Raw genomic sequence first — 15979 nt, 5'->3', positions numbered from 1 at the left:
TATTCGTGGAGGACTTCATATTGCTGTTTAAAAAAAAGTGAGGTTCGCTTGGCAATTTTCAAAGTACAATTGAAAAAAATAAATTTCCCGCAATTAAAAATTGTCCAAAGCACCCCTCAATTGTGGTAAAAAGTTTCCAGAAGGTAATTGCCGAAAGTCCGACAATCCTCCGGCGAGTACGTAGCCAGTTTGAATTTTTTATCACCTTAGGTGAAACACCCTGTATTTTTTTAAGGAATTATTCTCAGCCGCTCCAAAGCTTGCGTCATTTGCCGCAGTGAAGACAAGCTTAATAATTAATGCTCCCAGTGCAGCAGAGAACTCGAGTAATCCGTTCGGTTAGGTCGCAAAATGTAAACGCATTATCCCACGCGTTTATCGCGACCATGCAACTTCACTGACTGCTGCATCGCACACGTGTCCACTGTCTTGCTGCAGAAAGGAACCGTCAGCATACACACATCCATGCCACCGACGCGGACTCATGTCGTCTGCTCCACGTGCACTCGTACTGCACTTCCTATCCAGCAAGTGCAGGCTGGCCGTGCACTCGTGCAGAACTAGTGCTGCACCATTACAAAACGAATACGAGAGTGTGGAGGGCGCGCACGATACTCGCAAAACGAATAAACCTCTACCCGAGAAACATCATCATGGCGTTGGTAGACACACCGAAACCAAAACAGATCGGAATGGGAGAGCTGAGTTCCACGAATGGGCAATTGTTCGCTGCCTCCTATTGAAAGAAAAGTGGGACCGAAGGTCGCGTCCTTTTCAGAGACCATCGTAATCCCCTTAAAGGGACTATGAAACGATTTTTTTTCTTCGTTTCGTTCGAAAGAAGACATTTTTCTGAGTCTAGAACCGAAATTTTACTTTCCTCGCGCGAGCGGATTTCTCGGGAGCGAATTTAAACGGAGCGGCGAAGGGAGGACAGCTGGCGCCACGCCGTGGCGAGCTGCCGAGCGGAGACACAACGGGTAACTTGACGCGACCACGGCCGGCTCAGCAACACGTCATCGTGACGTGTTGCCGAGCCGAGGAATCCCGCCAGGAGCATGCGCCGTAGGAACCCGCGTATGCGTTCATCGGGAGTGGAAATCTCCATGACAGCAGCTTTCGCGCGATCGGCAGATTTCGGCAGTGGCGGCAGCCACAGCGCGAGCTCGCGGCATTACTTGCCATTGTGCAACACCGGTGGCGTAACGGGGAACCGAAGTGCGGTCCGTACAGTTACACCATCGGCAGGGAAATATGCGCGGGAGAGGAGGAACGCGGAAGAGACATTTCCAGCGCGCGCTCCTCGCAGAGTGGAGCGATTTCGTCCGGAAAAATTTGTGGCATATTAGTTTCTCTGCGGGAAGAACAGTTTCCATCGAAAAAAAAGTATGGGGGTTCGGGAAATTTCATAGTCCCTTTAAGACCGTGGCTTTCGGGCGCGACCTTGTTCGCCACTAGCTTTGAACGTTTTGAAGTTCAACTCTACCAAACTCGTGGCGCTTTCGAACATTATGACGTCAATTTTTTACAAACAGGTAGAGGTTTATACGAAGGTGATGCACCGCCTGTCGAAGGTACCTTGTGTGAAACGGCCGCGGCATTCGTTTTCTCAAGGTCGTGCCTTCATTGGTTCTCAGGGAGTGACGTTTTCTCATTTTTCCACAGAATGAATTCCGGCATACCCTCACAATCCGGCGTCTGCTTTTGTTATATATTCCATCGAATAACAGTCAAACTACGCCACTCTTTTGCGTGGGATTTTTGAAACCGTGGTCAGTGGTCCACGAGCAATAAAATTACACTATAGTTCACTAATCGATCACTAACACTAATCGACTGGAACGAATGCGACCATGCCTTTAAAGGGGTTGGGACACGTTCATAGATGGGGTTCATTACATCATGGACGCACTGTATTGCATGCCAGAATACCGAGGAAAAAGAATTATTTTTCTACGTGTCGTACTTGGCGAGATACAAGCCCTCGAACACACTCCCAAGCGAAGCGCAAACGTCACAGAGCTCAGAGTTGCATCCATTCCCATTGGCAGCCCTAAACACGTGACTCACTGACGGCGGTGAGGGGTGTGATGTCGGAGCCGCATGGGTTTCGGTATTCGCGGTGCCCATTTTCTCCGCTTCTATTATCTTCTTCGTTGTGGAACTTTCAGTGCAGGTTCGCATCGACGCAAAGAACCGTCTTTTACGTTTATCTGAGATAACCTGGGATGACTTGTCGCAACCCCTTTTCCGGTTTTATAGTACTTTCTTCCCAACGCACTGAACCTGCACTGAATGCATATTCATCTGCTGTGCGGCTTTGTGTGTAAGCACTCCAAAGCTCAGCTGCGCGGGAGACTAATTAATTTGAGAATGCACTTCGTCGGCATAGACAAGATAGGACAAGATGGCGTAGACGCAGACAAGCTGGTGGATCATGAACGGAGTACAGCCTGAGCTTGGGCAACGAAGAAAACACGACACTGTGGCTCATCTCGACAATAACCGAGGCTTCTTGGAAGTAAATTACACTTCTGCGCCCGTCGACACTAATTATCATGATTTACAATTGCTTTTCTCTCTGTCAGCTTAACTTAGCGGCAAACTTCAATGAGAACTTCCCTATGTGCTTCCCATCAGTGATGGCCACTAACTACTTCTACAGTAGTTTAACTATAACTACTAACTACTTCGCGATGGAGTAGTTTAACTAGTAGTTCAACTACTTTTCAGGGGAGGTAGTTAAAACTACTTCTTTAACTACTGCAATGTATTTTAACTACATCTCTAACTACTTAACATTGTCCATCAACACCAATCCCATTCTATAGTGTTCTTGGCACCTAAATATGAATCATAAGCAGTGATAAAAGTGAAGATTTAGTACACATGCACGGCACAATTGCTCTGCACTTCCATTCTCATCAAACAAATAGATCAAGTTAAAATTCGGAAGCGCAATCCTGCCGTAAAGCTCGCGGCAAAATCGGAAGTAGTTGGCGCCTGCAGTAACCTAACTACTGTAGTTAACTACTCGAAATAGTAGATTAACTAGTAGTTGCACACTACATGCATTTCTGCAAGTAGTTGATAACTACTTTTTAACTACAATCAGGTAGTTTAACTAGTAGTTTAACTACATGTAGTTAACTACTGGTCATCACTGCTTCCCATTACCGTAGTCCGCGTAAAACCATCAGGTCCATCGGGGCCTCAAACCCCCAGGTCCGTCGGGGCCCAGGTTCAAATTGATAGTGAGGGACCAATTACCTAATCGAGTTGGTGCTTCCGGTGGGCTGCTTCTCACACGGATGCTTTTATATACGACCTACTGTATGATTTACTGGAAGATGTTACAAATGTAATTCCTCATTGCTCCTTGTCATCCCCTGTAGGTTGCGACCTCTCTAGGCTATGGCCCTTGAGGAGCGGCTCACGGTCTTAGAAGCCATCCTGATCGGACTCACCCCCATTGTTAATCACATCCTGGAACATTTGCCTCCGAGGGCGGAGACGGAAATCACGCTATAGGAACAAGGCAGACTGGAATATCCATCCGGGGACTATATCCATCAGAATGGAATCCCCGCTTCGAGGTGCAGTGCCAGAGAAGGAGCGTATAACTAGCCGAGGCAGGCTACATTTATGAACACCTTTTCAATCACCTTTTTAATCACCTTTTTGAGTTTAGGTCCTGAGTGATCATTTGCCTGGGTTGTTTGATTTCTTTTGATTTCAAGGAATGACACTGTTTAGTAAAAAAGAACGCGTTCCCCGGTCCCCGCTTAACGCGCCCTGTGTCTACACCTCGCGGCAGCACGAGTGCAGCACTTTTCTTTAAAAAAAAGCAATAATAACGAGGGTTGTAAAACTGCACCTAATACACGGCACTGCTACGGTCGTATGTCAGTTACTGCACGTTCATTAATTCAAATTTGCTTTGTCCAATCATGATAAAGACCTCGCGGGCCGATGTGTAGCGCCCCTTGCGGATAGTGCCATAGTGCGGACAGCCCTCTCCTTGCATACGAGTTGCCAATTATGAAATGGTCGCTATAATCTAGTGGGTGGTGCGTGTCTCTGCCTTTCGAATCTCTGCACCGATTAGCGGGGCTTGTTTTCCTATGCGATTAGCTCCAGCTCTTTGTTTCACGGCAGCTCGTATCACTTGCCTGTCTATCTTGTGGCGCGGTGCCTCGTGGTTGTGGAAAAGACGTTGCAAGTACTTTATCCAGAACCGCAAGCTTGGGGGGGGGGGGGGGGTGCAAAAAAATGGGGCGTGCAGTTACATTGTAACAGTAGTATACAAAGGAAAAATTGGGGGTGTTGCCAAACATTTTGGGGTGTTGGAGGGTCTGGATAAAACACTGAACGCTGCTGATCATCTTGCAGCATGGTTTCTAGACCGGTGGTAGAAAAGCTTGCGTGCACAAGTTTTCACTGTGCATCGCCATCTGACAGATTTATGTTCTCTTGCGTACCCACGGCGAAACGGGGACGTCAATACCTGCGTTTCAAAACTATGTCGAGTCAACCAGCCAGTTCACTCTGTCAACTCACCTTTCCAACGTCGGCAGCTCCATCGTCACTCCAGCCGGATCTCCTCTGTTTCGGGAAACTTGGAATGGAAACGAAACTGGAAACAAACTGATCCAGCGTACCACGGAAACGAAGCTGCGGCAGCGTACCAGGGGAATAAGCTTTCCAATATAGCTAATCCATTCAGGACAGGATCGTAAAGTCTTGGGATGGCCCATCATAACACCATTTGAAAGCAAGAAAACTGGCACAGTTGTTCCAATGCGCGTTTTTCGATATTGAAACAAATCGAGATTCACTTCCGCAGTCGCCAAAGTTAGTTTTACTTTCTTTTCCTTTTTTTTTTTTTTTTTCTTTGGCTCAGGCGGGCATTTTGTGCTTTGCATGTGCGTTTTATTCTGTGGGCATCAGTTATGTAGTCTTCCAAGCAAAATTCACGTCATGCTGTATTGCTCTCTTCTTTTTTTTTTTTTTTTTCATTTCAAGCTTTCTATGCTGCTGGAAAAGAATCGCGATTGCATATCTTTGCTGCACCTTGCTACGAATTAGGGTTGGATAGTTGTTGGCTTTATCGTATTATATGATTTTTAGAAACGATATAGCCATCTTGTAGGAGGTCCGTAAAAAGAAAAAGCCGATCACCTCCATGCTCGATGAGTTCCCAAACCTACTGACCGGTTACTTACTCTAGGGTCACATGATCTACCCAACTTGGGAGTAGGTTTAGGAACGCACCCAATCGCGAGCGATGAGCGATGTGGAGGACAAAAAATTTTCGAGATCAAATACAATGGAAAGCTTTTGCATGGTGGCTTATTTGAGACACAAGGAATGGCATGACAACGCTCTTTTACTTCTCATTTTCTGTCGAGACAGTCCCTTTAAATCTTGACTATCTTGAACAGTTATATCTTTCAATTTGTTGCTTCGACACATGACCAAATCCATGGTGATAATAAGTGAAAGCCAGCACGAATGCGTCCAATCACGCGCATTGCACCCAAATACATTACGCCTGCTGTTGAGTCGATTTTAAAACCCTCGCCCAAATAAAGCCGCTTCCTTTTTTGGCAGATCCACATTGCCACTTTGCGCAGATGCATGCATGACCCGAGCGCGTGCGCATGCATGTTCCTAAACCTACTTGAACGACTCCAGGGTAGATAAGCCCAGTTCCAAAACCTACCCCAACTACTCGATGGCGTCATAACCCAAAAGTAACTCAGGTCACTCGACGGCACTCCCCAAATCGGTGGGTATGACGTCACCGACCCTGTCGTCTGCTAATCTCCCACCGTATTGTACGGGCTTTATCAGCTGTTGTCCCTTCAACTGGTTCATTTATGAACAGTGTCTCAGAGTGACTTTTCCTCGTAAAAGGGAGGCCCACACCCACATTCGCAGCATTCATTTCCCTGATCAAGATGGCAAACAGCGGTAGCAGATTGGTAGCTCTTAGAAAAAGGAAAGCGTGTAGTGGTGGTGTTTGTTTTTCGGCACATCTCGCAAAGAAATCTTTCACATCGTTCCGGGTTGATTCACTGCACTTTAGCTTCGCTCAAGAAACTCTGTGCTTCGGCCGAAAGGATCTCTCCAGCCTGTCTTTTATTCCACGTACTCATAAGCTCGTTACGTCGCGTACCGCGGATTTGGATAGCTAAATCTGCGCTATTGCACGTATCTGATACGTACGTCTATTTTGAACATCCCCTTCATTGTCTTCTATTCCGAAATTGCTAGAGTTACAGATAATTGCACTGCCCGCGGGTGATCAGCTAAAGGAAGCATTGCAGAAAAAAAAACAAAAAAAAAAACATAAATGCATGCTGTTCCGATTGGATCCTCGCTACACGGCAGTCGGGATCTATTAGACATCTGTCCACTGCAGTGAAATCCCTGATAGACTCGTGCAGGGGGCTGCCGGGTAAGAACGCAGTGCAACACACTTGATGCAGTAGGCAGTATGTTACGCTAACTTGTGTTGGCATATCACGATTCATTGCATTTACCTATGTCCCACATCTGTACGTATAGGGCCACTGTTGCGTTTCGAGGAAACGGTCATGTCGTGCCAGGCACCCAGGTGAAAAAGAAATAGATGAACCTAAAAAAGAAATACAAAGAAATTGTTATGCAGGACACAACCACCGGTAAATATGCTTGCCTGGACCACATCATGAGGCAGTATAACACGAGTGCCAAGCTCGAAGTGTGTTGTTGATTGACGCAATATTGCCGCAACCAACCAACCAAACAAAACAAAAATATTCTGCAATAACCCACGCAGCACAATGTCCTTAAAGTCGAGTGCAGGGGGGTGAACGGGTACGTGAAACGTCTTGAACGACCCGTGAAACAAAGAACATTTGATAAGACACATACCGTCCACCCCCACTGTACTCGACTTTCAGTACATTCTGCTGCTTGGGAACCTGGTGCGAAAACTGTGAGCTAGGTCACTGACAAAATGGCGTAGATGCAGGCAAGCTGGTGGATGAACTCCATAATGTAAAAGCCTGAGTCTGGGCCGGACGACACGCAACGTTGAGTCGTGTGTTGTGTTCCCAGACTCAGGCTTTTACATTATGGAGCTGGTCACGTGCGATATGCAATCAACTTCGTGATCAGATTTAACGCACATTTCTTTCTCGTTCGGACTGCAACTTAGCATGGGAAGTGCTTCATCCAGTGATTTCCCTAGAAATTCATCGCTGGGGGGGTGCCGAGCTTTCAAGGGGAGAGGGGGGGGGGGGTATGCTTGGTGGGACACGGACAGAATCGTGGCACAATGGTGACATATCTGCACAGCTTTCCCGTTTTATTTGTACATGTTATTACGTTATAACACAGTACATTAGAATAGAGACTCATTATGAACGGCATTTCAACATTAAGATGCACAATAACACGAGTGACAAACAAAAAAGACTATAGCACCTTGTCTCACGAAGCTCCTAGCACCTAGCAACCAACGGTGAAAACCTTAGAAAAAAAAAAAACAATACTCGTTTGATTGAGTTGGACGCAAATGGTTCTTGGTGATCCACATTGAGTTTGCATGCCCGCACGCATTTTTGCTCGTATATGCGCGGAATATATGCATTGAACAGTCACTTTCAAATGATTTTGGACAAATGCGTGGTACGATCATCTGCATGACTGTGGTCCAACAGCCCAAGTTTGACAGTACAGGATGTAGTTCGCTGCGCCGGACTCACTACCAGAACGTGTTGGTGGCCGAGCTGGTGGTTGGTGGTGGGGTCACCTGATAAATTACACGGGGGGGGGGGGGGGTTGCAAAAATGCAGGGAGGGTGTACACCCCCCGGGGGGGGGGTGTAGGAAAATCTCTGGCGTCATCCCAGTGGAAATGGAAAATTTTGGCTTCCCGGAGCAGAAATGTACGAAGATTCGCTTTCATCATCCATTGCCGCTGTCATGTCGGCTGCAAACTGCAGAAACAATTCCAAACAAGACAATAAGTCATTTTCTTGTAATCTTTTACTTTTATTTCCATTCTTACTCACTCGATCACGTGGTACAACCTGGTCACGTGACTATAATATACCTGAGGGTTTGTTTAGGAACACTCTCGCAGACTGCCGTGACATTTTGTGCAGAGCAGTATATAGTATATATTTTGTGTAGACACAACTCCCCCCGGTTTATTTATAGCTATATAGATTGCAAATTCTCCACATGAAGTGAACATCCTTCGTATATACTTGATGTGAAGGATTTGTATGTGCAGTTTTCTTATAATGAACCCACATTTTCAAGTTGAAGTTGAATTACTGCGTAAAAAAATGTTACGGGCCACGATGCCGTTTGGACCTTGGCAAGGGCTCTATCGCTGTGAAAACTTCTGTTATATTGGCGAGTTCAGCTCTCGTCTGCGTGTCGTGTTTTCTTCGTTGCCCAAGCTAGTGCTCAGCTCCTGTCATGAATATCATTCACTTCGAATTAAATCGCAAATTCAAATATAGCGCTTCTTGTATGTATTTCGCGACACTAGAGAGTGAGAGAAACCTGAGTGGTAGCGGTGGTAGCTGGTAGCGACACAGGGTGCTACTACGCTACTATGAGGCACTTTACTCACATCGTACTCGCATGTGACCTTGGACGCGGCCTCAGCGCCTCCTCGCCGCATCTACTCACAGCAGGACAGGTTCTCTCCCCTGAAGCCTGAAGCAGACGGCATTCTAGGTACTCCTAGGGAACTCCTAGTGACAACTTGAGGAACTAGGGAATTTGTGTGTTTTCATGTGCTTCGTAATCGTCAGTCGCTGCCGTGAACTTCCTCGAAGACAGTATTCACTATGGCGTTGAGATTTGACGGAAAAGTTGCCATCGTCACTGGTGCAGGAGGCGGTAAATATACTATTTTGTGGATGTTACGCTGTCAGGAACCAAGTGCAGTGTGAGCCCCCACTGAATGCACCTGTAATACCTCGAACGCGCTCAAATCCGTACCTCACATCGCTCACATCATCTCGGTTTCCTCGTTAGTGAATGGAAGTGTTGCGTTAGCTACGCCGCTTCAGAATCCCTTACTTTTTCATTAGCATCCCGAATTTTACTCCCCATACGGTCAAATATATGACAACTTCGCAATGATGCTATTTTCGCTGTTTATCCGGGAAACGCAGCAAGCTGCGACATAATCTTTGGGAGGTTTGCTTTATTTTTTCACCTAAAGTTTCCAAAGCAAGCGACGTGTGTGGTGTCCTGTGGTGTTCGCAGGAAGTGAAGACACCGTGTAGCACCGTCCTAAAATAGGTACGAAGTGCGTCCGATTGATTTGTTTTGTGGAAGCATTATGTGTCAGTCAGTGTAGCATTGAATATGTGAAGACCCGTGACGAACAATACGAAGGCGTAGTGTAACTAGGACGAAGGACCTATTCACGTTGACAGCAGCCTGCAAACAAATCGACGTGTTTCGTTTCGTACGCTGCCGGTTCTGAGTGCAGTGCCCCGATTCCTATGACCTCAAGTTACCTGTGCGACCGGCGGTGTTAATGCGAGCTTCTTGGGCAAATCTCTCGAAAAGCTGCGAGAACATTTACAGGGAAATCTCCAGTGGAAGCCCATCGCGTACATAAAGTGTAAAAAAAGTGTTTTAAAAACTGCTTTATTTACGCAAAATCGGGAGAAATTTGGTAGAATAGTGTGATAAGAGTCACTGTAACTGTAACTGCTTTGAACGCAGGACAGAGCACCAGCAAGCGTTCCTACGTTATAGAAAGCTGCCGTTTTCACTCTTCCTGGTTTATGTTCCTCAAAGTCTTTCGGGAAAATGGCTTTGTTATCTTAAGCTCGCTACTTCCTTGTTTGACACGTGAAATTACTTTGATGAATCTGACCATCTTTTGCAATAGCATACACAAGTTTTCATGACTTTACAGGTCAATATGGTAGTGAAAGAGCACATTCTGTTGGCACTGGTATCCATCAAAGAAACGTAGTTACATATTGCATGGTACATATTAAAAAAAACGCAACATGTCATACAATACGACAATAATTATGTCACTTGCACATATAAAAAGCATACAACGTGGGCAGACAAGCAGAATCCTATATCCTGCTTGTTTGTTTGTTTGTTTTTCTTTTTTTATGGCTCTATCTCTCCACCCACGGTTGGAGTAGCCAGCCCTGACTGGGTCGGGACTAACATCTCCATATTTTTCTTTCATTTCCCATTCCTATCACTGCACCCTCCAAACTAGGTGTAGAGCGAATAAAGCAGTTCTTTTTTTTACATAGAATACGAAAAAAATGTCTCAGAAATGCATCCATGCAATTTATAACCTTTGCTATTCTTTGTGCAGGGCTTGGGAAAGAATATGCCCTTTTGCTTGCAGAAAGGGGGGCTTCTGTCGTTGGTAAGTAGCATTGTGTTTGTGTTAATGCCCTCCCCTTGCCACATGCTTTCATTTACGTCAGTCTTGCATGATTACCTAGCCAAAACTGCCTTGCCGTTTATTTTTCCTTGAATGAACCATTGTTTTATGTTCAGGGCTAGTTTTGTAGGGAAAATATCCTTCAAATGAGGTTAGAAAACAGGAAGCCATTTAGCAATATTCCTCTGGGCATCGTGAACGAGGAAATGTTAAAATAGAAGAGCGATACGTGGTTGCATGGCAATGCAAGAGATTTTCAAAAAATAGAATGTCTGTAACAGAAATATATCGATCTCAGCATTTTTTTCTTCAGTGCATTTCTTCTTGGTGGTAACCACAAATTTCTGCAGTAAATGATCTTGGTGGTACTCGGAGTGGTGAAGGCCAGTCACGTTCAGCAGCTGATAAGGTTGTGGATGAGATAAAAGCTAAAGGTGGAAAGGCTGTTGCAGACTACAGTGAGTAATTATATTAAAGTTACAATAAGTTGCATTTCAGATCTCCTGTGAGCAACAATTACAGTTGCAGTATTAACATTACCGTTACAGCTTGTGTTAATATTTTGGCTCTTCGTAGATTCTGTTGAAGAAGGAGATAAGATTGTCAAGACAGCTATCGACAACTACGGGCGTGTAGGTGAGCAACGCTCGCATTCCATATTGCATTGCATCCCATTGCATATATATATCGCATTGCCATAGAGAAGAAAAATCTCTAATTACCTGTAGAGGGAATGCCAATTGATTCATCTTGTTTCCAGACATTGTCATCAACAATGCTGGTATTCTCAGAGACAAGGCCTTCGTCAACATGTCTGCTGATGAATGGGGTCAGTTATTTTTTGCTTCTGTTAACAGAGCAGAAAGTTTCTGGTGGCATTGCATCCAAAAGATGCAGCAGGGTTTCAAAATGTTTTCTTTTGCAGATATCATCCATAGAGTTCACTTGAGAGGGTCTTTCCTGGTTACAAAGGCTGCATGGCCATATTTTAGGAATCAAGGCTATGGAAAGTGAGCATGCATGCATGCATGAAATCATGTAATATGATACCTAGTTTATCGAAATCATTGAAGCTCTGACAGCAATGTGGCTCACCACAAGGAACCCACAATTTGATGGAAATTGAAATTATGGCATGTAATGTACTGCATTTTCAATTTCAGAGTCATCATGACTGCCTCAGGCGCTGGCATTTACGGCAACTTTGGCCAGGCCAACTATGGTTCAGGTACCTCAAGGCTTTTATTGTTGACCTGAATGTGTCAAATGAATTTGAGTAGATAAGGCCAGAGTGGCCTTAACCCATTAGCGGTGAGTGCAAAATTTTTCAGTCGCAGTGGTGTAGCCAGAGGGGGGGTTTGGGGGGTTCAACCCCACCAAAACCGTACCTTTGGTAGTGTATTTGGGAGAGGGAAGTGAGGGTGAAATCCTTCTCCCCCACGTAAACTTCTCATATAACCCCTCCTGAAATATTTTTCCAGATACTGTTCAGTTGTATAAATTTAGATGCACGGTTTGGAACTCCAAACAAAAAAATTTGGAACACCAAAGCTTGTGTGAAAGTTGAAAAATAAAGCCTGGTTTTATACGTGTTTTCTTCACAATGCAAAAATGTCAGTATTTTGCGAAGAATTATTTCCAATTTAATTTTATAGCTAGCAATTTCAATGCCATGAAGCCATTGTCGACAGCTTCCAGCTTTTGCTCGATGATTCATCAAAACAACCGACTAGTATAGATTTTGGATTACGTTTTGACAGATCTGAAAGCTACCCTGCAGTCACTTTTGTCTTGCTCCCATTCACCCATGGCTTCTACAATGTTGCACCCCATAATGCCTACGTCACTGTAAAACTGAACTGCGATGTGCCCGTACACCCATGTGTTTTAGGATTAAACCCTGTAAAACCTCCTTCTACCATCCAATTTGCATCTTCATCACTTGTACTAAAACCTGAAAAAGACAGAAAGCGAACTTGTCAAAGTACAAGTTTAGCCTCCAATACGGGCACTGTAGAACGCTAAGCACTGTACCTTCATCACAGCTTGTCAGTTTCTCATGTTTATCTAAAATGCGAGAAGTGCTTTTTTTTTTCCTCACCCAAAGGTCTTGATATACGTAGCCTGTTTCATGGCTCGTGAAATAAAACACGTTTTTTACCTCCCACCATGATTTACGAAAAGCATAAAAGCGGATAACACAAGGGGGTCGACGTGCATGCCAGGTTCATGCCTCTCTTTCCCCAAATTTGAGGTTCTGCTGAAGAAAGAAGGAACAAAGAACCATGTGCCACAAAAATGTAACTCATCACTAAACACGACTCTACTCTGACAATAAGCAGTCAGCATCTCCAGACTGTTCCTTTTTTTTTAGACATGCTTCCAAGAACTTAAGCAGTTCTTATGCATATCACAAATCTTTTTCTTTACTTTCTCTTATAGCAAAGCTTGGTCTGTTGGGCTTAAGCAATACCCTCGCCATCGAAGGGAAGAAGTACAACATATCGTGCAACACCATTGTCCCATTGGCAGCATCGCGACTCACAGAGGATATTTTCCCCCCTGGTATGGAATAAGAAACTGTGCTCTTCATATTTGACATAATTTGACTACAGATGCCATGCTCATTTAGTTGATTTTGATTCCAGAGATTTTCAATCAACTAAAGCCCAGCTTTGTGAGCCCTGTGGTCACTTGGTTGTGCCACGAAAGCTGCAAAGAAACTGGAGGTGTCTTCGAAGCAGCCGGAGGATACGTCGGAAAATGTTAGTCTAACTGGCTCTTTGTTTGGAAGCTTCCAACATGGTAGGGTTCTAAAGTTGGTACACTGCCCCTCACGTTCCTAATCTTTCAGACCAGTGGCACCGTTCCGTCGGCAAAGCATTCATCAAGGATGAAAAGATGACTCCTGAAAGTGGTAGGTAGTTCGCTTCAAACCGCTGTCATTAAAATCATAGCTGTACCTTCATTATTTTTTTGTTTAGTTTTTGCCCGTTTACTCATACTACTAAATACTGCCAATTGGTATTAAAGACATTGGACTAAAACATAAAAGCATTGCAATATACAGGGTTCGCCACTATAAACTTCTGGGTTTGTAACAAAGATAAAACAAATAAGAACAGTGTCGGAAAGCTAAAGTAGACGTTAGAGGACTTATTATGCCCCCAAATTTTATGTCCATAATTCCGCTTGGTCTGTTACTCTGCGGATAAATCGTGAAAATTAAAAAACTGCCGCTGCCTAATCGGCTATACCAGTGTTCCAGCAACTTTGCTTAGATAGCTACACGGTCGAATGCGGCGTCGCAGAGAACTAGTCTGCATTCAATTCCACATGTTCGACGTCATCTGCAGCCCCGCGCTCTACTGCTTCGCCATCTGACGGAAAGGAGCTGAAACACAGTTCGTGGGTCAGCTCCTTTCCGTCAGATGGCGAAGCGGTCGAATGCGGGGTTGCAGATGACGTCGAACATGTGGAACTGAATGCAGACTAGTTCTCTGCGACGCCACATTCGACCGTGTCACTACTACTACTGAGCAAAGTAGCTGGAACACTGGTATAGCCGAGTAGGCAGCGGCGGTTTTTTAATTTTCACGATTTATCCGCAGAGTAACAGACAAAGCGGAATTATGGACATAAAATTTGGGGGCATAATACGTCCTCTAACGTCTGCTTTAGCTTTCCGACACTGTTCTTATTTGTTTTATCTTTGTTACAAACTCCGAAGTTTATCTTGGCGAACCCTGTACATAGTAGTCTAGTGCTTTAGGGTTAAGCCCTGTAAAGCCTATTGTTTTCCTCTGATTTGCATTATCGCCACATTGGGTGACACCGAAAAAAGGAAAAGAAACATAAATGAACTGGCCGGTGTGCAAGTTCAGTACAGGCATAGGAGAGTGCTATGCACTGTCAATGCAGCATCTTGTTTTCACCTCAAGTGTATGAAGTGCATCACCTAAAAATTGTGGGTGACATGTCGTTCATAGGTTTGTCTGTCCCGATTCATCAATTGATCAGCAATTTACGTGCTCTGATTATCGCCCATCTTTCTCTTGCAGTCCGAGACAGCTGGGCACAGATTACTGACATGACAGATTCACAGCAAATGACAAGCGTTCACGGTAATGTTTTGCACATGGCTCCTAGATATGAATACATTGGTGCTTCAGTAGCAGTTGCGGCTTGATTGAATTTTCGTGCATCGTCCTCACGAGGATGGCACATAGTGAATCACAACAAAATACACGTCCAGACACACTGCGAACAGATAGGCAAAAAAGCCGATACAAGCTCCATCTAGGACCTCGAGATGCACTGTTTTGCCTGCATCTGCAAAATTACCACTGCTGCTGACACACTGCTTCAGTCATGTCCGTTAAATGTTTAAATGTCTAAAGACCATGTTTCTTTGTCCTCACTCTTCCACATACTTCAAACATATTTAAACATACTTTCAGATCAAACAACGTCCTTGATCCAGATGCTTTCTGGTCAAGTACCAGAAAGGAAATCTGCAGTACCAGCCCCTGGCAGTGAAGACCCCTCTGTGTTTGTGTACACTCCAGATTCAGCCATTTTGTATGCCTTATCAGGTATATGCTTTCTGTCAAAATATCTGTTGGCACTCCTCAGCATAACACGGCTGCGATGCCCTGATATCTCAACACATGATTCAAACATGACTTTGCCTGCTCAGTAATACCCAAAACACACTGTCGCACACAATTTAGATCGATCCGCAATCCTGGTAGGCGTAATCCCGCTGGGCACGTCGTACCGTCCGCACTTCACGTTCGTGATCTTGGTTTTCATTTGCAGCCGTCTGGTGGAAGCTTTACACAATACCCCCAGAAGTTAAAAATTAAAAGAAAACACTGGTCCAGGATGTCTACTTTAAAGAAATTCACATTAATACAAATGCGATTTCACCTGTTTCGGCGTTTGTCGTTGTTGTTTTCTTCGTGCGGGCCGCTGTCATCGCCGCCATCTTGCCAACCCGGAACCGACAGTGCGAGTAGCGAGAAGGCGAGGGCGAAAGGAAGCCACTACGCCTGCGCCAACCCTTCTTGAAGTGTTTAATCGTGATAGCGAACGGGGGGACAAGTGTCTGCGTTGTTGATCTCTGTCGCCGAGACTCGCTTTGTCCGCACCTGAGGGCGATCACAATTGCTGCCTAATCACGATTGCGCGCGATGTGGATCCTGCATCAGTGCGTTTTGGGTATAAGCTGTAAAAACAAGTGTCCATCTATGAAACATATTTGGAGGTGTATGCTCTTGTGCGTCGTTCAAGTCATACGAATACAAGCTCCATTTCATGTAGTGCGCACATCTCCATTGGTTCTTTCAAACTCTTGACACGGAGCATGCAGCCTAAGCGATGAAGCCTTCTGATGCTCTCTGATACAGTGTGTGTGTATCTGCGTGTGGCTATAACGCCCTGGGTCACAGACACATATCGATGAAAGTGATAATCTTGTGTGCCTATTCAATGAAGCGTGTGAAATGTTCAGAAGCCCCTTCAAGTTCAAGTG

General features: G+C 45.0%; 1 protein-coding gene and 1 long non-coding RNA gene across 2 annotated transcripts in view; one reads left to right on the top strand and one right to left on the bottom strand.

Annotated features, from left to right (window-relative positions):
• Positions 1–4642: 4642 nt before the first annotated feature.
• Positions 4643–8667, bottom strand: LOC135387363 (uncharacterized). Its single transcript, XR_010421067.1, has 3 exons — positions 8638–8667; positions 6549–6643; positions 4643–4674 (listed from the first exon to the last, which is right to left on the bottom strand). It is a non-coding gene; the product is annotated as an uncharacterized LOC135387363 (long non-coding RNA).
• Positions 8668–8787: 120 nt separating this feature from the next.
• The window catches only part of LOC135388658 (peroxisomal multifunctional enzyme type 2-like), a 29375-nt gene continuing 22183 nt past the window's right edge, over positions 8788–15979 (top strand). The window contains exons 1-12 of the mRNA XM_064618351.1: positions 8788–8909; positions 10372–10425; positions 10794–10901; positions 11020–11079; positions 11204–11272; positions 11369–11453; positions 11607–11671; positions 12886–13008; positions 13092–13208; positions 13298–13360; positions 14505–14567; positions 14904–15038. Coding sequence (XP_064474421.1) covers positions 8858–8909; positions 10372–10425; positions 10794–10901; positions 11020–11079; positions 11204–11272; positions 11369–11453; positions 11607–11671; positions 12886–13008; positions 13092–13208; positions 13298–13360; positions 14505–14567; positions 14904–15038 — 994 coding nt within the window. The 5' untranslated portion in view covers positions 8788–8857. The remainder of the gene's footprint in view (positions 8910–10371; positions 10426–10793; positions 10902–11019; positions 11080–11203; positions 11273–11368; positions 11454–11606; positions 11672–12885; positions 13009–13091; positions 13209–13297; positions 13361–14504; positions 14568–14903; positions 15039–15979) is intronic.

This window comes from Ornithodoros turicata, chromosome 3, assembly GCF_037126465.1.
Source record: "Ornithodoros turicata isolate Travis chromosome 3, ASM3712646v1, whole genome shotgun sequence".
Classification (NCBI taxonomy): domain Eukaryota; kingdom Metazoa; phylum Arthropoda; class Arachnida; order Ixodida; family Argasidae; genus Ornithodoros; species Ornithodoros turicata.
This window is presented reverse-complemented; position numbering and strand designations above follow the sequence as displayed.